We start from the raw sequence: 27723 nt of genomic DNA on the forward strand, positions 1-27723 counted from the left end.
AAACCGTTTATCCAAAAAACACAATATTACAAACATTGTTATGCCATAAATAAAACTCAATTTCATTAATTTTTTTTATGTTTATTATCAAATTACATTCTTAATTTACAATTACAATTTTTCTGTTTGAACATACAATAAATTCATACAAATGTCTTATATGATCGAATTGTACGAGTTTCTAGTAAGCGAACAGACACTAAAACAGTAATGAATACGAGAGAACAAGCTTTTGTGTGGAAATTCGGACGTGTATAGATTAACTCGACTTTTAATACAGAATACATTTCATTTAATCTATGGAATATTTGTCAAAAAAGGTTCAAGGTGACATTAAAATTACTTTCAGTATGTGTTTTCGAAATATGGTTTAAGAGTGACGCAACCCTAATAGCTTTTAGTTCTACACAGATGCGGCTTTAGTTTAGAAATTGCCATATCGTCGCTGTCAAAGCAAAATCTGCTATGTGCAAAAACTCTATTTTGAATAAACGACTAAAAACATTTTCGCATACAATTTTATATGACAGTGAATTTTTAAGAACTATATCAAATTAAAGCTATAGATAAATATTAAAGCTATAGGACACATAGCAGTTTTTTTTATACGGTAGATAGGGCTGTGAACTATACGAAAAAGTTTAAAAGAAAAAACCTCAAAAGTGCACATAGCAGATTTTAGTTTGACAACGACGATATGCACTTTCGTAAGCGCGAACGAGCGCAGCCTCTTGACATATGACGTCATATGAGGCTAGGAGGAAAAAGGGTGACAATCTCGAAAGACTTCTCATCACCGGCAAAGTGGAAGGAAAGAAGCCTGGGGGCGTAGTCCCATGCGCTGGTCCGATCAGATTAAGACGACTTTGGAATCTAGCATCAATGCCGCTATCCACTGCGCGGAGGACAGAAGTGAATGGAGGAACATGGTCCTAACAAAAGTGCTCAGTGAAGGTCACGACCCTCAGAACTGAGGAATACGACGCACGGAGGAGGAGGCTAAGAGACGAACTAGTATGATGGAATTACTGGATTTTCTTCAGTGGATTTTTGCCATTTAAAATTTTACAACATTAATATTTTTTCAGTGCTTTTAAAACTAGCGCAGAATCGAAAAAAAAATATCTTATTTTGTATGAATGCCCGAATTGCCTATTCACTGTTCGCTCACACAAAAGCTCTGTATGTTTTTAGTGCACGATTAGTTGTAGGTCATGTATCTGGGTGTCGCTGAGAACTTGGCGTACGACTTGATGACTTTGTTGACGGCTTCGAGGAAGTCCTTCTCGGTGGCAACCTTGCGGCGGGCGCGGATCGCGAACATGCCCGCCTCCGTGCAAACAGACCTGGCAATATTAAACATATTAAGTCTACGCAGCGAAATACTTAAGACTTGGCATAAAGGTCGTCTAGATACCAGGCCATAAACTCAATAAAAAGTCTACACAGCTTTTTTTTTTCTTTTTTTTATTTCCAAATCGCGGGTTCATAAATTTTGAACACATAAATGCTGATGATGATGATGAGTATTGCTGACCTGATCTCGGCGCCGGTGGAGTTGGGACAGAGCCTGGCGAGCAGGTCGAACCGGATGTCGCGCTCGACGCTCATGGAGCGCGCGTGGATGCGGAAGATGTGGGCGCGCCCCTCCAGGTCCGGCAGCCCGAACTCCACCTTGCGGTCCAGCCGCCCCGGCCGCATCAGCGCCGGGTCCAGCGTGTCGGGACGGTTCGTGGCCATCAGCACCTTCAATACAAAACCAGTTCCGTTATATTGGAAATAAAATAATCACTGTTCGAATACGGGCGAACATTTTTATTAATCATAACTATGTTCTATGTACCTAATTTCCCTCATGTGATATGAGTCGTCTATTATCAAAGGCGGCAATCTGTACATTTGGACAAAAATTTTTTATTGATATGTCAATACAGATTTATTTGAATATAATCGTCTCCTTCAAAGAATACGGTTCAAAACCTGCATTAAATAAAGGTTAATAGTTAACCTGTTATTTATCTAAGATGTCGTTCCGAAGAGTTTTGTGACTGCCAATGGAATACAAAGTCAATAATTCGTTTTTCTGATTTACCAATCATTGTCCAAAAGTCAGATTGCCGCCTTTGATAATAGTCGACTCATATGATATATTCTGCACCAGAACTGTGGATGACAGCCGCGCTGCTTATTTTTGCAGAAATAGGCGGGGTGGTGGTACCTACCCGCGCGGACTCATAAGTAGTCCTACCACCAGTAAACGTACAAGTGTTATTTTTCGATGGAAATCACGATTTGATGACATATTGATTATTAGACATAAAACGCTGTATTACCTTAATATTGCCACGAGGATCGAAGCCGTCCAACTGGTTGATCAGCTCCAACATCGTTCTCTGAACTTCATTATCGCCGCCAGCACCATCGTCGAACCTAACAAATTAATAAAAAAATTTCATTAATTAAATCGCAGTTTTGTTTCCAGAATAAACACTGAACCCTTGCGGTAGTTGTGTAGATACCTGGCGCCACCTATAGCGTCGATTTCATCGAAGAATATAAGACAGGCCTTCTTGCTTCGAGCCATTTCGAACAGTTCCCGCACCATCCGGGCCCCTTCGCCGACATATTTCTGCACTAATTCAGAACCTGTGAAATTTTTTATTTTGTTAAATTACATCATTTATGTACCTTTTTTATTGCTTAGATGGGTGGACTAGCTCACAGCCCACCTGGTTGAATCGTTATCGAAGACCATAGACATCTATAATGGAAATGCGCCACCCACCTTGAGATATAAGTTCTAAGGTCTCAGTGTAGTTACAACGGCTGTCCCACCCTTCAAACCGAAACGTATTACTGCTTCACGGCAGAAATAGGCAGGGTGGTGGTACCTACCCGCGCGGACTCACAAGACATCCTACCACCAGTCATTACGCAAATTATAATTTTGCGGGTTATTTATTACAAGATGTTATATCTTCACTCTGAAAGTCAATCGTGAACATTTGTTACTTAACAAATGTTCACGATTTTGTAATGAAATACGTACTTACGTATTTCATTAGAAAAATTGGTACCCGCCTGCGGGATTCGAACACCGTTGCATCGCTACATACGAATGCACCGGACGTGCATCGTCCTTTAGGCCACGACGACTTCGAAACCTAATCTTAAAATTAATAGCTTATAATACTCACCAATAACCCGAATAAAGCAGGCGTCCGTCCGGTTGGCGACGGCGCGAGCACACAACGTCTTCCCGGTCCCGGGGGGGCCGAATAGCAACACTCCCTTCGGGGGCTCGATACCCAGCTTCACGAATTTCTCCGGCTACAATCAAAAAACGTTGAGCTAACAAACGTTAATAGAGGCGAAGACAAACGGCAGTACTGGTCATGGAGATTAGTTACGGTAGGCCGCTTTGTGAACTCACACAGGTGGCGTTTTACAGATTTTTACTTTTAGAAATCTAATAGACGAATCGCCTGTATAATTCCAAAAGCCGGCCATTATGCAATGTACAATAAATGCAGTACAGATAAAGAGCATTTATATAGTTCTATGAACGACTTACGTGCAACAGTGGTGTCTCAACAACTTCTCTTAGTTTTTCAATCTGCTCTTTACATCCACCCACGTCACTGTACGTTACATCAGGTTTCTCCTCGACCTGCATCATGGTGACCGTTGGATCTATTTTCGGAGGCAGGGGTATGTGGATCTGGTATTTATTACGATCCACACTGAAAAATCAAAAATAATGGTTCACTCGTTTATAATTAAACATGACAATTAAATATGACGACGCTTGTAGCTGAATGTAAATATTGTACTTTTTGACGAAGCATGTTGCCGATAACTCTGTTTCTATAATCTGACGGATTGTGTTGCCGATAATAATATGTACTTTTAGGTTATTAAACTACCTTGCATTTTGATTTGTATAAATAAAATTATCTATGGTGTCAAAAAAAATTAAACAGCCATACTTCATACATATAGTTTGGTACAACTTCGAAAACCATAACTTCTACTCATAAGCAATTTTTGAAATTTTCCTATAAATTACTTGAAATTTTATTCAATTTCTACTTTTAAAATTTTTAAGATTGTGCTGTAGCTAGAGTTATATCTTTAGTGGCTGACTTATTGTTATTAATTAAATCAATTGATGTACATAATATCCGGTGTATTTGTACAAAATAAAAAAAATACAAAGTGGATAAACAAAGTAAAGTAATAGAACATAAACCTACAATTTTTAAAATTCTTTTCTATCTTTACATTATATCAACACATCTCCAAAACTACAGAACGGATTTGTGGCATTGTATCAAAAATATATGATTCATAGTTTATATAACTTTGATCGAACACTAGGTTTTTCAAACTAGATGGACTTCAATATTATATGTTGTTCAAGAAATACCTTCAATGGTAAGCTACTGCCAATGAATTTGAAAAGCAATGAACAATTGTTTTAGGAGAGTTGTATCAGCAACATATTGATACTTAAAATAAGTTACTTTCTTGCTCTCCGAGATCCTACCTACCAAGGTTGGGGACAGTGCAATTCAATTCTTACCAAAAATTATAAAAAACCGATGACTGATTTAAACTGTAATACCAAAAAGTCAAGAGCCTAATTTCTCAGTTAGGATGAAACATATTATAACTTGAAAATATCTTACCGGTAAATCACTTAATAATATTATAAATTCACTTTCACTAACTTATTGATATATTACACATGTTTGGTAGGTTTATCTAATACGTAGAATAAAATACTGCATAATATACAGACTACCAAGTGTTATCTGATTATTATCATTAAGTGTAGTATGTAGTATGTGTAGTAGTAGTAAGTATTATCAAGTGTTATACGATAATGAAGACATTATTTACTTCAAACTTACCCAACCCTCATGCCTTCTTCGATATCAGTGGGTGCGACGGAGTCTTGTAAATCCACAACAAACTTTGCAAACTGCTTTACGTTAATTATGTATTTTGGATCATTCGAATCTGCATTAATGATTTTCGTACACCGTGCTACCTATTTAAAATGTTACAAATTTATATCAAATTGATCTTACAAATTATGAATGTTTCATTAGTACATGTGATTTTTTTAAATTGTCCTGTACTGTGTAGCTTTGATAATGAACTTAAAATGCCAAAGATATTCTAATACAGGATTTATTTTATTTAGGAATTTGACTAGAATGCCGTCTAATCCTTTACGACAGCAATCATATTTAATTCCAATTTGATGTCGGGGAGATTCACTTACACTACTTTCTCGTGGGTTCCAGAGAAAGACACTAATAAGAAAATTTGGTACCTACATGTCTTTGTGACTTGGATTCCTATATTGCTTGATACAAGCAATGCAATTTATCCTGTAGACTACAATAACTTGTAGATTTAGTAAAATCAACATCCTTAAAGTATACTTATCTTCCCTATCACCACTATTTTACCTTATTTTAAAACGATTTAGAAATAAATACTCTTTATAAGACAGAATTTCAATACACTTAAGACTATTGGATAGTTGTTCAGAAACTAGCAACAGTGTAGATAAACTTAAATATAGGTTAACTGTTCATCTCCAAAAGAAACTGTAAGAGTTGAGTGACCAGTTGAAGAAAACACATACGGTACCTGTAGAGGTTGTTCATTCTGTAGTGTCTGTTTATCTGCTGCTAGATCCCACAAGGCTGGAGGAGCCAACCCTGTGTCTGACTCTTTGATGCCTGTCAGTTCATTAACCCTCTTCATTACTGTCTGAATTCCTTCTTCTACTTCCTTAATGATTTTTGTGTACTGTCCTTGACCCTATGGGACGGCATACATTTTAATTCATCAGAAACCAAATAACTTCTAATTTGCCAGTCATTCATCTATGGATTTTTTCTTTGATTAAATGTATTTCAAAGATTATAGACTATAACTTACGTATGACTTCAAAAGCGCAATATCACCCTCGTCGAGAGCTAAAAAATAAAGTAAGCAATTATTTTAACAATATAAAACATGTAGGTTAATGGTAGAAGTCATTCATAAAACTTACATTTTATTTCTTTTTCCGGCTCTTCTTTATCATCTTTCACTTTGCGCATATCATTCCCTAAATGGTCAGGCATTTTTAATATTTATTCCCACCAAGCGATTAATTTTACAATTCAGCATCCACAGCTCAACAGTCTTTGAAAATAAAGCAATCGACAAAAATCCAAATTGATTGTCAAGTCAATGTTTGCAATATCAACATTCTCCGTTTCACGAAAATGTCCACAAGGTTTTCAAGAAGAAACAAAAATAGGTATGATTTCATGAACATTGAAGTTTTTCTCAATTTTTATATTCTAATGTACTTCGAAATATATTTTTTGAGAAAGTATTTTTTTATTTTTGTTTTTATTTAATATTAATCATGAATCTCAGGATGTTCAATGATTTATATTATTCTGCGTAGTTAGAAATGTAAAGTAACCAGCATTGCCATACCGTTAATTTTTCTACGATGTTGTGTATTTTCACGGTGAAATATTTTATTTAACGACATTTTATTATTTTCTTTTTCAATAAAATAAGTAAGTAGCAAAAAGTCGCAAAGTCTCTAACGTCACGAAAATGAGACTCGTCCGAACCTTAGTTTTCTCAATCTTTCTCTACGGGGCAGAGTCCTGGACAATTAAGGCATCCGAGCGCAAGAAAATAAATGCATTTGAAATGTGGTGCTGGAGACGAATGCTCCGAATTCCGTGGACGGCCAAGAGGACAAATAAATCTATCCTGGATCAGCTTCGCATCCGAGTCAGGCTCTCAACAATCTGTTACCAGAGGATCCTCAGCTACTTCGGTCATATTGCCCGCCGACAGTCAGATAACTTGGACAAAGTGATTGTGACGGGCAAAGTAGAAGGAAAGAGACCCCGCGGCCGATTACCTAGCCGTTGGTGTGATCAAGTAACCGCTCTAACTGGGTTGCCAGTCGCAACCGCCATTCGAGCAGCTGAGGACCGGACGAGATGGAAACAGCTCACGAGACAGGCAACGGTCAAGTTTCAGGGACACGACCTTCAGCAATGAAGAAAGCGACGAAGAAGAAGAAGAAGTAAGTAGCACTTGTATTTTTCTATCACTTTGAAAATATAATTACATACAATATAATATAAAATTAATTTACTCACAAGTGTCCACAGTTGAATTAAAGAATCACAAAACTAAAAACGTCGTTGAAGCTCACAAAAAACATGTTTTAAAGAGTACGTTATAGGAATAAGCAATCTCAGCTTCTAGCTGTAATGTTTATATTCATTCAGGTGCGTTTTATAAAAATGGAACATTACGAAATCATTATTTTATTTACATAAACGCTCTCTCTATTTATTTTATTTTGTGCCTACCTACTGCTAGTAATCTTATAAAGGGTCATACTAGCTTGACAAGACACACCTCACGGGTCTCGTTTGGTATTGTTTGTAGCCTCGACAAGTTTTGCTAGGCTTATCGAACGACAACAAGCGGACGGTAGGTGAATGGTGACTGGTGCTTCGAATGCCTTACAGTACTGATAGTGGATAGGGAGAATCTGAAATGACATGTTTTGGAAGACGGTGACTGTTTACCGTTTGGTCATCTTGTGTACTCGCTGCAACAGTTTTTGTACACGACGATCGTCTTTTAATTGTGACACCAAAAACATAACGAGACGCGTGTGTCGTCATCGAGAAAAGGCGAAAAAGGGGAACTGTTGGTGAAATTTGTTCAAAGGCACCGACCAACTGAGCGAGGCGTATATATCACTTCCAAAGATGCGAAGACACCGCTGCTGGCTGCATTGTGATGTTTTTTTTTCACCGTGCGTCGCCGCTATTAATGGGTAGTTCGGTATCTAGGGATGCCGCCACATATTTATTACGAACATAATAATATGAAGTCATACTATTATGTTGATCTTATCGCAATTTCAATGTTGGTTTACCAAAAAATGGATTATATACGCTATTTCTGCGGCTTATAGACACCACAACTTTAATACTACTGCCGACAAAAGACTACGATCATCAATACTCAGGCTACGATCATCATTCTTGGATACTTTTACTTAGAGCTTGCTGGCAACTCCAATAAAGAACAATGATGACAAGCATTTTAAAGATACCATAAAGATATTTTTTCTTTTGCTTCATTCACTTCTAAAATAAGCAAAAGGAACTAAGACTTTAATTGAAGTAATAAGTGAAGTGAAATTTAATAAACTTAGTAAGACAATGGGAATTAACTAAAACTAATGGTCCTCTTAGAAGATACTGAGAAGATATTTCCATGGATTTTTGGACCATCCTTTTATAAAACACATGATACACTAAATGCTTATTGAGTCAATACCATTGAACAATTAAAGTATTGGAACTACCAAAGTATTAAAATAAGGATTTAGAAGATTTTAAGTTCATGACCAAAACATTTTAAAATATAAAAAATCTGTGAATTTAGGTTGAGTTCATATTTTAGGAATGCAAAATGTTTTAATTTAAAAACAGAATTTGTTTAGTTACATATTTAAAATTATTTTTTTTGCTTATTTTTACTGTATAATTTCGGAATACATCATCAGTTTTAATTTCGATTTCCTAAACAATATGTCATTAACAGTGAATAATTAAACAGTATTCACATGAACGCATGTTTAATGACAGCGCGCGCTACTCAACCTAGTGACCAAATCCAGTACTAAAATTTTGTATTCGTAGTACTGAATGGAGTCACATTTATTCTCATTTTTCATGAACTTATTCTTCTGAAATACTATTTACTTTATTTTAGGTAAGTGATAAATGCCATAATAAGGGAGATGATTATGTAAATATTCGTAATTAACAAACAACAATGGCTGCTTCGAACGGTCTCTCCGGTTGACCCAAAATGTTCTGTCATTGCCCGGTTTTATTCGTCATCTACAAAATAAATCAAGCCATTTTTCACGTATATAATTGCAACCATTATGTGATGAGCTTATGAAGACAACAAGACATTTTAAGTGTTAAATTGACGACGGTAAGTGTTTTCAAAGATTACGTAGGTACGAGATGTCGCGCGTAAACCTCTTCGTTCATTGCTTTCGTTGTTTTAAACATATTTTTTGTTTTTATCTACACGTTATCTGCCCTGTTATCAAAAGATCTTGGATCATCTCGTTTCATGCAATAATGTTTATTGGTAATATTGTCTCTCAACTATGTTTTGCATTCTGAGGAAGGTTCGTATTTTCTTGTCTTTGTTTCTTAAAAAAAAAGATATAAATCTCAAACGAAATAAATCAATCAAATTTCAATCGTTGCATCACTAGGTAGTCACTTGATTTTAATGTTTGTCTAATATTTATCACAGGGTGACCACTGATAACCCTATTGCTCAACCTAACCTTAGTGATTTGCCACATTTAATTTTTTATTAATTCATTTACATCACTGACTACAATAGGGTAAGGTTTTAATAAAACATTTAATAATTATTATAATCATAGAAGCTTTGAATTAGAAATGTCATAATGACTGTTTGAACAGTATAAGTGCCTGTGTAGGATAAATATTTCAATAGCAAGTATGGGCAGACGATTTGGTGTTTCATTCATCTAATAAATAAATGGTCAGAATACTACTTAATACTATTGATAAAAGTAATATAGTATATTCAATATTTCCCTAATTATTATGTCTTGAAACAGTATAATAACTGCAAAATTAATTTAGTTACTAGTCACGTCTGAATATTTCTATTTTAGTAGTGACATAAAGGGGCAATCGGTCATGGCCATCTGATGTTAAGAGTAGCTGAAAGACTGAAGACAGACATAAGAGTAATTGGAATAAAGTCTTAAGTCTAATCAATAGAGCTTGGGGTTGCATAGGAACAAATCATGCATACTCCAAGAATGGCTTACAGTCAGTAGTCAAGATAGAAATTGGGGTAACGGGGAGAAAAATATACAGAATTCTGAGTGAGGTACAAAACTGTGTACTTATTTAAATTATTGCCAACATAAACTAAGTTGTCCACATAAAAATGTGATTAAATAAAAAAAAAATTTAAATGAAAATTAAACACAAATGTATAAAAATTATCCTAAGTGAAATGACTCATAATTAATTCATTATAAATTAAAATCAAAATAGTAAATCCAAGTATAACCTTCTTAAAATTCCAAATGTATAATAAATACATTTGTGAGATCACTGTTTATTCAGATTGTGAACAAAAAGTAAATTAAGTTGGTTGGTTGATAATACATACTATTATGGTCTTATTTACTAACAAAATTAAGTTAATATTTTGTGTTGCAAGCATGTGTTAAAATTTTGGAAAATTAAAATAACGGAATTGTGTATGCATTGGATGTTTATAGTATAGACCAAATTTTAATTTCCATTGCCAATCAATATCACTAATCACATCAACAAAGACTTATAGACAAAATATGCATACACACATCTTGTAATCTCACATGGTACGAAAATCTAAAAATACACATTGTCAATGTCACTTCTAATAAAAGCACAACAAAAGAATATTACAGTATTTTCATATCAGCTAATATTTTCTTTTTCACCATCCCAAAATCGAAGAATATTTTTGATTATTTCAATTACAATTAGCAATTGCTATAAGATCATAAAGTACTGATTCAATTTAATAAAAAAAAATGTACTTTGGTTTTGTTTTAATTTGTGTGATGTGCAGTGATGACTTATGTATTCTTTAAAAATTATGAAAAAGAACAATTTTTTTTTAATCACCTTTAATTATGTTGAGTTGGGATTTTCTGTGTAAGGTATGTTACATATGAATAGCTTAATATGAAACATTAAAAAAGTATAGTAATTAAACAGAGTGTAATTTAATCCTAAATTTTTTTTATTGCTTAGATGAGTGTACAAGTTGGTGTAAGGCTGTTACCAGAACCTATGACATTGACGACGTAAATTCCACCAGATATCATTCTAAGTTAAACTTTTAAAAGTACACTGGTCGCCACAATCTTGTACCGAAACTCATTAATGTTCTACTAAAGATATGTCAGGGTGGTGGTACTTACATGTGCAGCTACAAATCACCCCAAAATCCACCATCACCAGGTGATAAGGGGCTACCGTCACTCATAGACATTGTAAACTTGTCAGTAAGAAGCTTGCGATAGCCATAATACAATACAAATTGGAACTATGAACTCATGTGACTACCTAAAACAAATTTCTATCAAATAAAAAATGTGATATCTCAGTTCTAGTCAAATCTACAAACTGTTCGCAGTTCGAAGATCTAAGACTTTAATGCGTAATTATATTAATTATTATTAGTCATATTCAAATTATATGAAGCTCTCCAGTTCGCTGTTTTCCATCACTTACAAAAATTATATTCATTTCATTAATAGCGATACCTATTTGTAAAAATAAATAATGTTAGTTATAGTGGGAACTTCTTTGGTATTTCTCCTACCCAAGTTTGATATTAAATGGCTAAATTTTACTAATTGTACCCCGAATAACTAAATAAAAATCGTAAGGTAAATGGCGGTATTCACGTTGTGATCTTATGAACCCTTAGTAACCCATTAACAGCAGGCGGGCGGGCACCTCGTCTTCCAACCAAAAGAATTTATAAAAACGCTTGCCCTCTACATCCGAAGGAACAGCCATAATAGTTGTAGTTTTCAATATGTGTGAATTCAAAATAAAAAAAATTATTTTCGATTGGTTTAAACCATTTGTATGTTGATAAAACTTACTAATTATACCCATTATATATGGCGGATGGAAAAATTATGGCTATCGTCTGGTCATGGGGTGCCAACCCGTAGGTGCTGCATAAGGCTGGGTAACCGCTCAAAAACCTCCCTGTCAACTGCAATACCGTCTTTACCATAAGGGCACGCGGGGCCCGTGCCCAGGGCCCCCATTCTCAGGGGGCCCCGAAAGACCGACAATATCTCTCACACGTTTATTCTCAAAACATTTTTGTCAGGCACATTACACTTTTTTCACAAATCAGTAATCAGAAGGTATTTACAAGGCATATGCTATGACTATAATAGAAGATTGTGCTCAACAGAAATCCCGAAAGAAACCGTTATCGAAATCGTAACCAAAAAACCAGCAGCATTCTAATATTATTAATGACATATTATATCATACTGTATTTGATTACCTATAATAAATGGTCTCAAACTCAGTAAAAAAATGTTATTATAATTCGCTTTTTTTACTTTCCAAAAGGGCCTCAAATTCTTGTGTGCCCAAGGGCCTCATCCTAGTTTAAGACGTCCCTGGTCAACTGTCAACTTTGACGTCTTAAATGTATTTACAAACGAGAGATACACTCCAAAAATTCGTGTCCAAGTTTCGGTAGCATCTCAATCTCAATGACCTTGGTATCATCAAGGGGCTGAGTAACGTTTTTAAGATTTTTTTAGTTTTTACATTGAATGAAGGTGTTATGTGCAAAAGTACAAGTAATAAAAGTGTGTTGACTGTATTTTTATAATTAACAAATTGTATCATATCCCCATCATCCACTTATGTCTTCGATTATCTTAATTTGGGGTCGTTGATTATGGACCGTTGCTTTTAAAATATTCGCGAGCGAAATAAAACATTTGTATTTCGTTGTATATATAAATAATTAACCCTTTGCACTGGAGAGATAATTCTTGCTCACAACTTAGGTGCAAAAATTCGATGCGCTGTTTAAACTATTTATGTTACTTTATTTGATAACTAGCCGTATTCGCCCGCTTCGCTGGGCATTTTAAATTGACATTATTATTTATTGTCACTGTTATTAGGGAGTCCAACGCTCCTATAAATATTAGCCTATCCATTAAGTACATACATGTATTTTCTACACGGATGCCAAGTTTCAAGTCAATCGGATGCATAGTTCAGTAGTTATAACGGAACATCCGTAAAAACCACTGTAGATTTATATATTAGTATAGATTGACATCTTGTTTACGTTTCTGATATCTGTTCTTATCATTCTTTTTGTCGTTCGTAATAAAATCGCACTGTCGAGTGCAAAGCGTGCAAATGTCAACACCCTGTATTTGACTACACCGGTCTGTCGGATTTGTCTGCAGTGCTGCTGGCGAGTCGGCGAGATGCACACAGCGAGTGCGGACGGACAGTTCCGCGGCACCAATGGCTCCGGCCAGGGACGTGACAAAGTTGCCATACTGGACGCCGGCTCACAATATGGGAAGGTGATTATTGGTCTTTTGTTTTATAATAATTACTGTTACGCGCTGGGCTTCGGGATAAATAAAATTCTACCAAAGTACAACTAAAAAACTTTATTCAACACTTAGATCACTTAAAACTCTCAATTCGCTTGTTCCGCTTCGCTTCAGGTGATCCGTTCGCTGTTTCGCTTTGAGCAGTTCCGATTACTGACTGAATGCGTGCCATCCCTGCAACGCTTTTATAGTCGATACCTCATCCCTCGAATTATCGAGAATATTCCACACATCTCTAGTAGTAGTTTCCGCTATCTGTCAATAAATGGCGTTGTACTTCTCGAGCGTTCTAGGTGCTACTAGGTCCTTCGATATTCGTTCGACTATTCGGCGATGGATGGCGTTACTTTTACCGGTGTAACATTACTAATAGACTTGCAATGTCAATGAATTCTCGTTACCTTGAACGTGAAGTCGGACTATGTACAGGGAGTGGTTTGTGGTATATCGATATAATATTGAAGAATTTGAAGTCAAAGGATAAGACGTCCGGTGCATTCGTATGTAGCAATCTAGGAGATCTTAAAAGACTAAAACATAAATTAAATACAATAGATGGCAAAGTTAGGCAATCTAGGGGCTTAGTAACAGAAATCGATATAATTACTTGAGTGCGCCACGTAATGTGTTAATTTGACCGCATCCTCTCTCAGGTGATAGACCGCCGCGTGCGCGAGCTGTGCGTCGAATCGGAGATCCTACCGTTGGAGACCTCGGCCTACCAGCTGAAGGAGGCCGGCTACCGCGCCATCATCATTTCGGGCGGACCCAACTCTGTGTACGCCGAGAACGCGCCGAAATACGACGCGGACGTCTTCAAAATCGGCCTTCCGGTTTTAGGTGAGATTGGTTATCTGAAACGATATTTTGGACACGGATCGCGACGGCCAGCAGAGTCTATCGAGTAACTTGTTGTTCAGGGTAGGGTCAATGGTAAGAGATCTCGTGGACGAATCCCGATGCGTTGGACTGATCAGGTGAAAGACCTTACTGAAACCCCAATTAACGAGTGTGTGCGCCGGGCATCGGTTCGCAAACTATGGAAAACATCTGTCAAGGCTTTAATAAGCAAGAATTCCACTTGACCACGACTGCTCTGCCAAGAGCAACCGATATGATGATGAAACGAAGAAAGTTCTGGTGATTTTAATGTTAAGGTAGGTAGGAAGGTAGGAGGTACGCTCGGGTAGAAACCACCACCTCGCCCGTTTCTGCCGGAAAATCGTAATTCGTTACAGTTTGAAAATACCATAAAAAAGAGACTTAGAACTCGTGTCTCAAAAAGGTTGGTGACATGTGCGTTGTTGATGTCTATGTTCGATAACCTCATAACATCAGATGGGTCGTGTACTCGTGCAGCCATTTCAACAGGACAAAAAAATTAAGATATTCAAAAATGTTGATTAGTATCAATTTAAAAAAAATGGAGTGCACAGAATACGCGGTCTCTAGGGAATTTGAGTATTCACGAACTATTATAATATTAGCTAGCCAGTTCATAGTTTCAACCCATTAGATCATTCCTGTTTATACACATAATAATATACATCCTGTATTTACTTGTCCTAATAAACAAACTTGATGTTTTTATTTAAAAAGGTTCAGATAACAAACCTGAAACTATTATTTGCCTGTATTCATAAACTGAATTAAAAAAAAGAACTTCTAGTCTTGATCTACTTCATCTAACTCAGATGACATGTCCCCACTACGTATATTGAAATGTAATGTTTATTTTCATCAGGCATATGTTATGGGATGCAAATGCTGAACAAAGAGTTTGGTGGCTCCGTGCTGCGCAAGGACGCGCGAGAGGACGGGCAGTACGAGATCGAAGTGGAAACCAGCTGCCCTTTGTTCAAGTGAGTGCCCACGGACATAACCTCAATCCAAATTTCTGGTGGCTTTACTGATGGTAGGACCTCTTGTGAGTCCGCGCGGGTAGGTACCACCGCCCTGCCTATTTCTGCCGTGAAGCAGTAATGCGTTTCGGTTTGAAGGGCGGGGCAGCCGTTGCAACGATACTTGAGACCTTAGAACTTCTATCTCAAGGTGGGTGGCGCATTTTAGTCGTAGATGTCTATGGACTCCAGTAACCACTTAACACCAGGTGGGCTGTGAGCGCGTCCACCCAATCTAGCAATAAGAATATACGTGAAGGTACTGTTCTGTCAACTCACAATTCACTCTACCCTCAGTCGTCTGGAGAAGCAGCAGCCGGTGCTCCTGACGCACGGAGACAGCGTCCACAAGGTGGGAGACAGGTTCCGTGTGGCCGCGCAGTCTTCGAACCACCTCATCGCGGCCATATACAACGAGCAGATGAAGCTGTACGGGGTGCAGTTCCATCCCGAGGTACTAATTCTATCTGGTAGATCTGGTTAGCAAAAGCGTTACTTTCAAGCAATTACTCCGTTTTTATTAATGCATAGATCAACTTTTTTGTAATACCATATCGGTAAAATGTTCTTTACTGCAAATTGACTGTAGGGTAGCAGTATTCAAATGAAAATTGCATTTGAATTTCATAACATTGTTCATAAATTTTACATTAGTAAATTGTAAATGAATAATCAGTATAAACAAACCCGGTCACCGTCCTCGCCGAACCCGTCGCTTGCGACGAAAGGACGAGTAAATTAACCCATAGACACAGCCTACTGAGTTTCTGGCCAAATCTTCTCAGTGGGTCGCGTTTCCGATCCGGTGGTAGATTCTGCGAAGCACTGCTCTTGCTAAGACCAGTATTAGCAACACTCCCGGTTTGAGCCCCGTGAGCTCATCTACTAGTTCGGTGAAACAAAGAATAACCACTGGAGGTTACTAGAATAGGTAGAAAAAAAAAAAAAAAAAGCTGTGAAGTAGTCAGCACTTGTGTTTAAAATTTTTTTTCCCTTGTAGGCACACGAACATACGGACCACCTGGTTGTGAGTGGTTACCGTCGCCCGTGGACTTCAGCAATGCCAGGGGTAGAGCCAAGCCGTTGCCTACCGTTAAGAACTATCGAGGGTATTTGTAACATTTTGAAGACGCGCGCCATTGTAACGTCCCCAGGTGGATCTAACCCCTAAAGGCAAGCAGATGTTGTCCAACTTCCTGTTCGACATTGCCGGCCTCTCGCGCTCCTTCACGCTGCGCTGTCGGCGCGAGGCCTGCGTGCAGTACATCAAGGAGACCGTCGGCGAAAACAATAAAGTTCTGGTCAGTACGAACTAACCTCACTCCACAACATATTGTTTAGGGCAGCGGCCGGGGAACCGGGGTAAATTACCCGAAATGGGGTGAAATGAAATTTTGGGGGGTAAAAAAGAAGCTTTTGTGAGTAAAAAGTATATATTGAAGTGAAACTTCTTTAGAATCGTTGTGATTTCAAACTCAACGGCAATCCTAAACATAAAATTTTATAGGATTGTTTTTAAATGTAGGAACACACTAATAAGTATGGCAACAGAGTTAGTTGCAGTTAAAAAATTTCTGGTCGTACGTGCACGTGTTTTACATAAAAAAATAAAAATCCTTTACTCTGAATTTTGTATGAAGTTTGTATTGAAGCTAACACCAAAATACAGTCCACCCTCTAAACACTTATGTTTTATAGTTTAGACTTTCTTGTATCGGATTTTGTTGTGTTGTTCTATTAAGTTATCATCTCTATTTCTCTGAGACGAGCTTAAAGCCCATTTGCTTATTAAGCGGATTATGTACACATGTGAATGCATGAGGTAAAAGTTTCAATTGCATTATGCAACAATCGTGTGGATAGCTTCAAATCGTAAAGCACAGTACCAGAAACAGGCAGGATCTTCATACCGCCCCACACAAGCTCACAATGCGACCCTCTGCCTGCTACTGTATTTTCATAATATCAGGAATAATTATTACTGGAATAATTTATTACTGGTGGTAGGACCTCTTGTGAGTCCGCGCGGGTAGGTACCACCGCCCCGCCTATTTCTGCCGTGAAGCAGTAATCCGTTTCGGTTTGAAGGGTGGGGCAGTCGTTATAACTACACTTGAGACCTTAGAACTTATCTCAAGGTGGGTGGCGCATTTACGTCGTAGATGTCTATGGGCTCCAGTAACCACTTAACACCAGGTGGGCTGTGAGCTCGTCCACCCATCTAAGCAATAAAAAAATATCGAATTGATCTAGATCAGTCTATTGACATTTATTTTCCGTAATACTGTTTCACAAAGAAATTATTAGTATCTTACTTAGAAATTATTAGTAAATTGTTAGTGTTAATTAGGTGTTGGTGAGTGGCGGTGTGGATTCAACGGTATGTGCAGCCTTACTGAGGACAGTGCTTCGTGAGGATCAGGTCATAGCACTACATATTGATAACGGTAAGAAATCACAGTTTAACATAAATATGTTATTTATATCAAAGACAGAATAACTAGAAATTTTGTTTAAAAACTAGAAGTTTGAATATGAAAATGCTCGTAATTAAATAAAAATAACAATTTTGTTTTTCCTTTAATGTGTCGTCCCCCATCGGACGGATTCTTTATGTTTGTTTTAAGTTTATTTTGTACAAAAGTTTAGGTCTTTTATTTATCGATTGTGGCACTACGAAGTCTGCCGGGTCAGCTAATAAATAAATAAAAACTTATTTGGATGTTTGTCGCTCAATCACACAGAGATTGCAGAATGGATTTAGATGAAATTTCGTATAAATATGTACTTTTGATGTTTCATCATAGATTGGTGGTGTTATATTTATTTTTCAAGGTTTTATGCGTAAAAACGAAAGTGCCAAAGTTGAGAGATGCCTCCGTGAGTTGGGAGTCCGCCTGCACGTCATTAACGCCGCTCATCAGGTATACGATAGCACATCTTATACATACATATTTACAATGACGTCCATTAATACACAATACATATAAGCTGATTTTTTATAAGATCAACTGATGACCTTAGAGGTTATCAGGCTCTTCAAACTCCACATAAAAATTTGCTTCAAAAAAAGAGGACCAAAATATCCATTCGATATCAGTCGAAAAATGTTAAAGCAATTTTTTTTTATTGCTTTGATGGGTGGATGAACTCACAGCCCACCTGGTGTTAAGTGGTTACTGGAGCCCATAGACATCTACGACGTAAAGGCGTCACCCACCTTGAGATATGAGTTCTAAGGTCTCAAGTATAGTTACAACGGCTGCCCCACCCTTCAAGCCGAAACGCATTAATGCTTCACGGCAGAAATAGGCAGGGTGGTGGTGCCTACCTGTGCGGTTTTACAAGAGGTCCTGCCACCAGTAATTACGCAAATCATAATTTTGCGGGTTTTGTTTTTATTGCACGATGTTATTCCTTCACCGTGGAAGTCAATCGTGAACATTTGTTGAGTACGTATTTCATTAGAAAAATTGGTACCCGCCTGCGGGATTAGAACACCGGTGCATCGCTCGATACGAATGCACCGAACGAACGTCTTGGCCGTTAAGCCACTACGACTTCTAACTTGTCATCTTGACCTTCTAAGATTGTGATGTATCTGTTTGCTTTTTCTCAGTTCTTTCACGGTAGCACAGTGGTCCGCGAGTCAGGAGGCTGGTCCCGCCACGCCGGGCCGCTGTGTCACACCGCCTCGCCGGAGGACAAGCGGAAGATCATAGGAGATGTGTTCATACGGATCGCGGAACAGGCCGTCCACGAACTTAATCTGCAGTAAGTATTCGAGTTTTCAGTAAATATAATAGATTTATTTTTTGTAAACATTACAAATATCCTTAAAATATAATGAACTACTGTTAAAGCTGAATTAAAAAAATGAAGTTGCATATTTCCTGAAAAAGAATTTGCTGGTGGTAGGACCTCTTGAGAGTCCGCGCGGGTAGGTACCAACACCCCTGCCTATTTCTGCCGTAAAGCAGTAATGCGTTTCGGTTTGAAGGGTGGGGCAGCCGTGCGTGGTAACTATACTTGAGACCTCAGAACTTATATCTCAAGGTGGGTGGCGCATTTACGTTGTAGATGTCTATGGGCTCCAGTAACACCAGGTGGGCTGTGAGCTCGTCCACACATCTAAGCAGTAAAAAAAAAACTTGTTAGTTGGCCTTATTTGTTTTTTACACATTTCTTGGAAAAAAATGTAATGAATGCTCACAAAACATTTTCAAACTCGCGACGATTTTACATGTAATGTGTCATATTATTAAATTGAACAGGGAGGACGAAGTACTTCTAGGGCAGGGCACGCTGCGCCCCGACCTCATCGAGTCCGCGTCGGCGCTGTGCTCGGGCCAGGCCGACACCATCAAGACGCACCACAACGACACCGAGCTGGTGCGCGCGCTGCGGCAGAGGGGGCGGGTCGTGGAGCCTCTGAAGGACTTCCATAAAGACGAGGTACCTCTTTTTTTTTTATTGCCCTTGTAGGCAGACGAACTTAGACCCGAACTGATGGTGAATGGTTACCGTCGCCAATGGATTTATGCAATGCCAAAGCCAAATCACTGCCTATCGTTAAGTACTCTCCATAAGTCAAGTTTGAAGAAGGACGTGGAGAACTCATACTAAAGCCAGATGGTACGTGGCAAAAAAGATCTCTGAAAACGCATTGTGTATGAACGCAGTGGATACAGGTAGTATGGATGAACTCTACTCCGGTGGCGGGCGGTGCGATGGTAAAAATGAGATGATGGTATCCCTCAGAGCACTCCCCTCCCTCAATAACTCTACTAGTGGATGGGTTTGAAGTTGCCATTTGGCAACAACTTGCTAGATTATCCCACCGTCTAGTAACATTGACATGTAAGGAATTTGGGCCAACCCTCTTCAAATTAACAAATTTGGCTGAGATTTTTAATTCTATAAAATTATTATAGATCAGTATATCGCGTAATAATGTTATACCGGTAATTCAAAATTTTTAGCTAAATTGCCGTGGTATCTCTGGCGGACGTTGGCAGCTCTCAACTTGGAAACCTACGCCGTAGATAAAGCTGAAGGAGTAGTTTTTGTTTGTGTAGATTAGTTTAATGTAAACAATGTTGCGTCTGGTCCAGGTCCGAGCGCTGGGGATGGAGCTGGGGCTGCCCGAGGCGCTGGTGGAGCGGCACCCGTTCCCGGGGCCCGGCCTCGCCGTCAGGGTCATATGTCAAGACGAACCGTTCATGGAGAGGGACTTCGCCGAAACGCAGGTGAACAATACAAATTTATTTCTCCGGTTACGATGTTGCCACCAGCATGACCTTCACCTGACCTTGCATCGATCGATGTATATAACAGCGGATATACATATTCTTAGAAAATGATTGGCCCGTATCGGGGTCGTGCTTAAAGTTGCTGATACCCAATTCTAAGTAACTATTCTGAATATGACATTCATAATAATGTGTTAATAACCATAATAATTCGATTATAACTTATATATAAATCGTTTATTAAAACAGGTGATAGTAAAAATAATAGTGGAGTTCGCATCGATGTACCTCAAGTCCCACGCGCTGCTGGGCCGCGTCGTAAACGCGAGCACGCCCGCCGAGCACGCCAAGCTGCGCCGCATCTCGTCCGCGTACCAGGTCGCCGCCACGCTGCTGCCCATCAGAACGGTCGGAGTGCAAGGTACGATCTTAATAATGGCATTTTTGAAAGATTACATTTTTACGAGATCGACCGAAGAAGATATGGATGCAGTGTGTGAATGACGATGTGAGAGTGAGAGGAGTGGGTGTTGAGATGACGGCTAATAGAAGAGAATGGAATAAAAAAATTAGCTGTGCCGATCCCTAGTGGGATAAGGCGGAGACAAAGAGATTTTTACATTGCACAATTTCATTTTAACTCTCGCCGATGTCAAGAAGCAGCGTAGTAGTAGATTATGCAGCGCCGTATTAGTTCCTCTAGTATTCCTGACGTACACGAACGATCAGATGGACCGTATGACTTTGATTTTATTGCTTAGATGGTTGGACGAGTTCACGACCTATCTGGTGTTAAATGGTTACTGGAGCTACCTCCAAATAGACATACAAACAAAATTAACTTTAATACCAATGAGACTAATCTTATCAAATAAAACGATTAAATAATATTTTGTTTTAGGTGATTGCAGAACATACAGCTATGCTGTGGCATTGTCAACGGAGAAGTATCCTCCGGATTGGAAAGACATGCAGTATCTCGCTCAAATAATACCGAGGATCTGTCATAATGTTAACAGGTATATGATTTTGTCGCACGCTACGACATCTATTCATTCCATTACTAGCAGTACTAACGCATTACTGCATCACGGCAGAAATAGGCAGGGTGGTGGTACCTACCCGTGCGTACTCACAAGAGGTTCTACCACCAGTAAAAAGGCTTTATGCATTAAAGGAAGCTTTAAATAAAACAGTTTTCGGTAAATAAGCCAGTACTCGACCCAGCATGATTATAATACGAGTGTGGGTAACGAGAATATGGTCTATCTGGCGTCAAAACTTTTCTACAATGCGTTAAAAGAATATATGCCCTTTTTTAACTGAATTATTTTAAATCCACAGTTAATTTTAATGCAGTCCAAGATTCTCGATTATGAATTATTGATGTTTTTTTATTAGTTTGTTGTGATATTTATTTTAATCTAATACTTGTAATTCTAACTTTTGAAATGAAATGTTTTCAGGGTATGTTACGCTTTTGGAGGTCTGATCAAGGAGCAAGTAACAGATATCACACCAACTTTCCTTACGCAACAAGTTGTTTCAACTTTACGACAGGCCGACGACCTGGCAACACAGGTAAGCATTCCAATACTGATTTGTGTCTTACAAGTGGCATCTTCGTTGGAATAGTTACATTTGAGAATGTGAACTTTGTGGCAGGAACAGGAGGATTGCAGTTGTGTGATTTGTTTTATTTTCACTATTTAGTGTTTCTTCAGGTTTAAATGTGTAATAACAGTGGCTTATTGGCTGTTTAATATCTGTGAAAATGCACAAATGTGGGAAAATGAAACAAAGCCACTGGACCTAACTTCTCGGGATACTCCAAAAAGTCCACTGAAAAAATCTCAGTAAATGACCATCATTTTACTGAGATACTAGCGACCCGCCCTCGCTTCGCTTCGGAAACATTAAAACACACATGAAACCAAAAAAAATAAAATAAAAAAAGTAGCCTATGTTCATCAGGGACAATGTCGGCTTCTAATGGAAAAAGAATTTTTCAAATCGGTCCAGTAGTTTCGGAGCCTATTCGAAACAAACAAACAAACAAATCTTTCCTCTTTATAATATTAGTATAGATTTCATCCCATGTCATTCTTTTCATCTCATTTCATTTAATTTCATCCTAGTTGATTTATGTCTCAAATTAATCGTCTTCACTTCATTTCATGTAATTTCACTCCATATTATCATTTTTCATAAAATGAAGAACGTAAAATATTAAAGTAAGACATGACCTTCAAGGTCTTAGTTACCAAGTCATAAAATCCTTTTAAAAAGAAATTTTGAATGTGTTCGATGTCAGGTGCTGACCCAGAGCGGATGCGCCGGCCGCATCGCACAGATGCCGGTGGTGCTGATCCCGATCCAGTTCGACCGCGACGCCGCGGTGCGCGCCGCCTCGTGCCAGCGGTCCATCGTACTGCGTCCTTTCGTCACGTCAGACTTCATGACCGGTCTCGCCGCACTCCCGGGATCCGACCACATGCCTCAAGACGTATGACTCCTATTAGTTTATTTCTATTAGATTTGTTTGACGTGGTTTTAAGGGCGTCGCCTATCTGAAGTTAACTTTTTTGGGAATTGCAGAATTATTGAATCTGAGAAATTGGTGGAAATATTAGAAAAAGGCATGATCATCCCATAATACTATTGACTGTTGATGGGAGTATTACTGCCTTAAGAAACTTATGGATATTAGAATTAAAATGCACTGCATATGATATTGTAAAAAAACATGATAGCTTACCTATTTCTGGGGCCCATTCATTCTGGTTATACTGGAATGATTACTTGGAAAAGCCAAGCCAACACCGCTTGTTATAAACGAGTTTTTAATCATTTTTTTGTTCCCAGTTCCTATATAAATCCAATGAATATTTGGAATATAAATTACATGTATTTATGCTATTAGTCAATATAATTTATATGTTCAACAGGTTGTGGACAGAATGTGTAAGAAGCTCTTGACCGTGCCTGGAATATCTCGCGTATTATACGACCTAACACCGAAACCGCCCGCCACAACAGAATGGGAATGATAGCCTCCATTACTTTTTTTATATATTTTGTACTGACCGAACGCACCCACAGGGCAGTGGTCGCGAATGACGCGGTTATGTCCAAACATCGGAAACTAATTGGTTCCTAGTGATGTGATTAGCTAATATGTATTATCATTTTATACAACAATGACAACGTGATGTCAATCGCGCCGTTTAAACATCTGTAATATATCATGGACAATGTGAAGTTAATTTTGTTTTATTTTATAACTGTTTTCAAGTGCCTAGCGTGGATCATAAGACATCGTCACTATATCAGTCTACAACATATATGTGGTGTCGATTCCCAGGGTCATATTTTCGTTTTTCTTGTTTTACCGTATAACAGTTGGGCCTGAATAGTATGTATGTATGTCTATTTTTTCTAAAAAAATATGTAAACATTTTAAAGTAGTTTTAATTTTGATGTTGGACCACAACTATAGAATTTTATCAATTTATTTTCCTTAATGATTTAGACCACTGCCTGAATGTTTGTAAATACATTAAAGAAACACAGGTTTGAAATGTGTCTCATATTGTGAACTCCACTGATCAATTTGTAACTTGTAGTAATTTATTGTCGAAGGCTGTGTAAAAAATTTGAAAAGCCTACAAACTGTTCTGCGCAACTTGATTGTTATAATTAATTCTTGTATTGAAATCTAAGTTTATGGAATGGTTCAGTGTTATTGACTGAAAGTTTCGTAATTAAAATTATATTATGCTTTATTTTCACTATGATTTTTATTTAAAATTTAATCCTATAATAATTAAAGTGTATAAATAGTATCAAAACATTTAAACTCAGTATAAAATTAATCTTGCTTTTATGTTAGCTGTCTGGTACCAATAGATTTATATTTTTGCCAGTAGCAACTTGTCCACCCAAGAATGTTTCTTCTTCACCCCTGATGGATAAACCATCAGAAAGTGTTGTTATTTTCTTTTCTCTTAACATCGGAGCTTTCTCCCACCGTGAACTTCCACAATTATTACAAGAATGCAGAGGAAGCAATTCTAAAGAAACAGTTCTATTTTTACAGTCCAAACATTTAAAAAACCTCTTAAATGTATCTAATACTTTTAGAGGATGTCTTTCATCTTTACACCGTTGAGCAGCAGAAAATGCAGTGTATTTACATTTAGCACATCTTACTGCTTTGCAAGGAAGTTTATATGTGCTCAACATTTTTTCTTCCATTGCTTCCTTTTTCTCTAATTTGTTAAAATATTTCTCTTGTTCATCATCTTCATGTTGTTTTACTAAGTCTTGATGTACTGATGTGGCTTCTAATATTTTACGGAACCTTTCAGAGAGCACTTTTCCATTGTTGCTCTGTTCATGATTGGATTTCGCTTTTTTACTGCTATTCTCATCATTCATTCCATTCAATTTTTCTAAAGCTCTTTTTTTCCCAGCGGCAGTTCCATTTAAATTATTAGGATCTAATTTTGGTAATCCACCATTCTGTTGAATTATTCTGATTGCCTTGGATTTTGCTTTTTCAGCTACCTTTTGTTTGTATGATATATTTAGGTCTATTGTTCCACTGCCTTTTATACTAAATCCTTTGCCTAATGTGGGAGAATTAGTCAGTTTTTCTGCAAGGCTAAGTTGTTTTGTGTTTGTAGGTGTATTAAAGTTGGACAATTTGCTGAGTCTTTCAGTATCATTAGTTTTTTGTGTAGTCGGACTATGTAATGCAGTATTGTTCTTCACGAATCCTGCCCCATAAGGCATTTTGTTAGTCATTAACTTGTCACCCTCAGTTTTGTAATAGTCACTGAGTGACATCAATCTGTTTTGATCTTTTTCTTTTATCTTTTTGTTATTTCCGCTTTGTAAGGCTGAATATGCTTTGCCTCCATAGATCACAGTGTTTTTTCCTAAAACTTTATTTTGTAAACTTACTAGACCCTTGCCCATGGTTGAAGACTGTAGTTCTTGTCTCTGTGAAAATTTTTGGTATTCTTGTTTTACATGATAAATGCAGTGTTGACATTGATTAATATTGACAAAGGCTGTGCATGGTTCCCCATTTTTCTTCTTACTTTTACAAATACCAAAATCTTTGGAGAGTCCTATAATCATAACTCTGTCAGGATTATCAAGACTGAGGCAAGCCTGATCTGCACTATTCTGTGATCTATCTAATACATTAGGGTTAAGAATTGCAACAACTGTTCCTTCAGAAGTTTTCCATAGTTCATTATAGGCTTTCCTAAATAAAAATATAGAAACCGTTTTCATATCATCTTTTAAATCACTGAGAGTCCATATAATAAACTGACTTCCTTTCTGAGATTGTTTAGTTGAACTTTTCCTAACAATAACACCTGCAACCACCCAATCTTTTGACAAGTCTTCATTCTCAACATGCCTTTTTACTCTAAGCATGCTTATAGCTTCTCTACCTTGCATTCTCTCTAGCAAAGCTGAACTAGATAGCAATGGCTTTGTAATCCTAATATTGAATATAGGGTCTGTGTAAACATCTGCATTTTTATTACTTTTCACTTTAGGAGGACTGTACATATTTCTAGGTTCAATGTTAGGTTTTTTTGTGAATTTGGAATAATGTGAAACTTTAGTTTCCATGTTTGTTTGTCGTAATCTACTCTCAAAATCCAGTCTTTGATTAATTTGATCTTGTTCAATTTTGTCTAATGATTTTTTTACTTGTGAACCGTAATCATTGTACTTCCTTTCTGCATAGTTCCGCTTTTCATCGTCGTCTGAAGAATCGGTATCTCCATTGTGTACAATAGAAGGAACTTCAGCTGTACTTGATGATGGCATTTCACTTCTTAAGTTTGTAGTTTGCTGAAAGATGTCTACTTCTTTGGTGTTATTTTGTGCATTCATTTCAGTATTTTCACCGAAGTCAGCACTGAGTAGTTCTTCAAGCTGTGATAATTCATCTTTCTCATCCATTTTTTATTGTTATTGTTATTGACTTATTGGCTAAGTTTCATTTAATTTGTGTGATTTCTTATGAACTTATTTTTATTTAGCAACTATGAATTCACTGGCTTCTATAGAAATGCACTGTTTTGTGAAATTAACATTAGTAGTTTTATATGTGCTATTCAAGACGAGATTAAAGGCGGTGTAAAACTATAAACATAATAATAAGCTATAAAAAGTGATTGAAAGGTTATCTTAAAATTGGCGGGAACACAGAACACCATTACTTCTAGCGAAGGGGGGAAGGTGTGTTATCTATGGCTGGAAGTTTTTTTTAAGGGATTTTATGACCTGGTAGCTAAGACTTTTAGGTCAAGTCTTATTTTAATTTTAATGATACGTAACTTTTTATATGAAAATGATAATATAAAATATTATGAAATGAAATGAAGTTGATTATTATGAAACATGGCATGAAATGAAATGAAAATGAAATGAGATGAGATGATATGGGATGAAGTATAATCTCAGTAAAATGGTGATCATTTACTGAGACTTTTTCAGTGGACTTTTTGGAAGATCCCGAGAAGTTACTTTCAGCGGCTTTGTTTCATTTTCTCACATTTGTGCACTTTCACAGATACTAAACAGTTAATAAACCACCGTTATTACACATTTAAACCTTAAGAAACACTAATTAGACAAAATAAAACAAATCACACAATTTAACTCCTCGCGTTCCCGCCAAAAAGTCTATGGCTGGAAGAAAACATATTATTGAAATTTCTTTGCAGCCCACAGTATATTCACTTTTTGTCCCACAGACTGGCGGTAAAGAAAACCTACTTACCCTATTAAAGGTGAAGGTATAAAATGGAGTAAAAAAATAGAGCGGGATGGTTTCAATGAGGGCTAGGCTCTAAATAAATCTCTATGGTGTAGTAAAGCAAGTGGAACGGTTAAAATTAACTGAAACTTCAATCTTTTTGTTAACAAAACCTGGATGCTTTTTTATTTTTGGACAACAAGGAACATGGAATTCAGATAGTTAAACACAAAAGCGGGATTGTGTTGTTTTATTTATTTTATTGCTAGATGTGTGGACGAGCTCACAGCCCACCTGGTGTTAAGTGGTTACTGGAGCCCATAGACATCTACAGCGTAAATGCGCCACACACCTTGAGATATAAGTTCTAAGATCTCAGTATAGTTACAACGGCTGCCCCACCCTTCAAACCGAAACGCATTATTGCTTCACAGCAGAAATAGGCGGGGTGGTGGTACCTAACTGTGCGGACTC

At 37.4% G+C, this 27723-nt stretch overlaps 3 protein-coding genes across 4 annotated transcripts; 1 reads left to right on the forward strand and 2 right to left on the reverse strand.

Moving 5' to 3' along the window:
• Nucleotides 1-797: 797 nt before the first annotated feature.
• Rpt1 (26S proteasome regulatory subunit Rpt1) lies at nt 798-6969 on the reverse strand. The gene is made up of 10 exons (XM_028186387.2): nt 6077-6969; nt 5962-5999; nt 5668-5841; nt 4917-5056; nt 3575-3743; nt 3198-3330; nt 2520-2646; nt 2334-2430; nt 1538-1746; nt 798-1346 (listed from the first exon to the last, which is right to left on the reverse strand). The coding sequence occupies exons 1-10, from the start codon at nt 6147-6149 to the stop codon at nt 1202-1204; spliced, it is 1305 nt and encodes a 434-aa protein (XP_028042188.1). The 5' UTR covers nt 6150-6969; the 3' UTR covers nt 798-1201.
• A 1710-nt stretch (nt 6970-8679) lies between these two features.
• Nucleotides 8680-24250, forward strand: bur (GMP synthase burgundy). 2 transcript variants are annotated; one of them, XM_028184712.2, is made up of 16 exons: nt 8680-8838; nt 13151-13273; nt 13960-14146; nt 15051-15168; nt 15505-15661; nt 16362-16508; nt 17558-17654; nt 18043-18131; nt 18827-18981; nt 19482-19662; nt 20322-20456; nt 20709-20880; nt 21361-21478; nt 21926-22040; nt 22774-22965; nt 23408-24250. In XM_028184712.2, the coding sequence occupies exons 2-16, from the start codon at nt 13172-13174 to the stop codon at nt 23507-23509; spliced, it is 2067 nt and encodes a 688-aa protein (XP_028040513.1). In that variant the 5' UTR covers nt 8680-8838; nt 13151-13171; the 3' UTR covers nt 23510-24250. The 2 variants fall into 2 exon arrangements, with proteins under 2 accessions (XP_028040513.1, XP_028040521.1); XM_028184720.2 differs by having other exon boundaries at nt 8792-9069.
• On the reverse strand, nt 24241-26727 carry Mcm10 (minichromosome maintenance 10 homolog). The gene has a single exon (XM_028184701.2). It carries the CDS (start codon nt 26448-26450, stop codon nt 24348-24350), a length of 2103 nt encoding a protein of 700 aa, XP_028040502.2. The 5' UTR covers nt 26451-26727; the 3' UTR covers nt 24241-24347.
• Between the last annotated feature and the right edge of the window lie 996 nt (nt 26728-27723).

The sequence above is a fragment of the Bombyx mandarina genome, chromosome 03, assembly GCF_030267445.1.
Source record: "Bombyx mandarina strain Sakado chromosome 03, ASM3026744v2".
In the NCBI taxonomy this organism is placed as follows: domain Eukaryota; kingdom Metazoa; phylum Arthropoda; class Insecta; order Lepidoptera; family Bombycidae; genus Bombyx; species Bombyx mandarina.

Coding starts and splice junctions, on each gene's coding strand:
- Rpt1 (XM_028186387.2), bottom strand. CDS start 6,149: ATGCCTGACCATTTAGGGAATGATATGCGCAAAGTGAAAGATGATAAA. Junction 1,747..2,333: donor ATCCTCGTGGCAATATTAAG/GTAATACAGCGT, acceptor TTTGTATTGAAG/GTGCTGATGGCCACGAACCG. Junction 1,347..1,537: donor TCCACCGGCGCCGAGATCAG/GTCAGCAATACT, acceptor TAATATTGCCAG/GTCTGTTTGCACGGAGGCGG.
- bur (XM_028184712.2), top strand. CDS start 13,172: ATGCACACAGCGAGTGCGGACGGACAGTTCCGCGGCACCAATGGCTCC. Junction 18,132..18,826: donor TCATTAACGCCGCTCATCAG/GTATACGATAGC, acceptor GCTTTTTCTCAG/TTCTTTCACGGTAGCACAGT. Junction 21,479..21,925: donor ATCTGTCATAATGTTAACAG/GTATATGATTTT, acceptor AAATGTTTTCAG/GGTATGTTACGCTTTTGGAG.
- Mcm10 (XM_028184701.2), bottom strand. CDS start 26,450: ATGGATGAGAAAGATGAATTATCACAGCTTGAAGAACTACTCAGTGCT.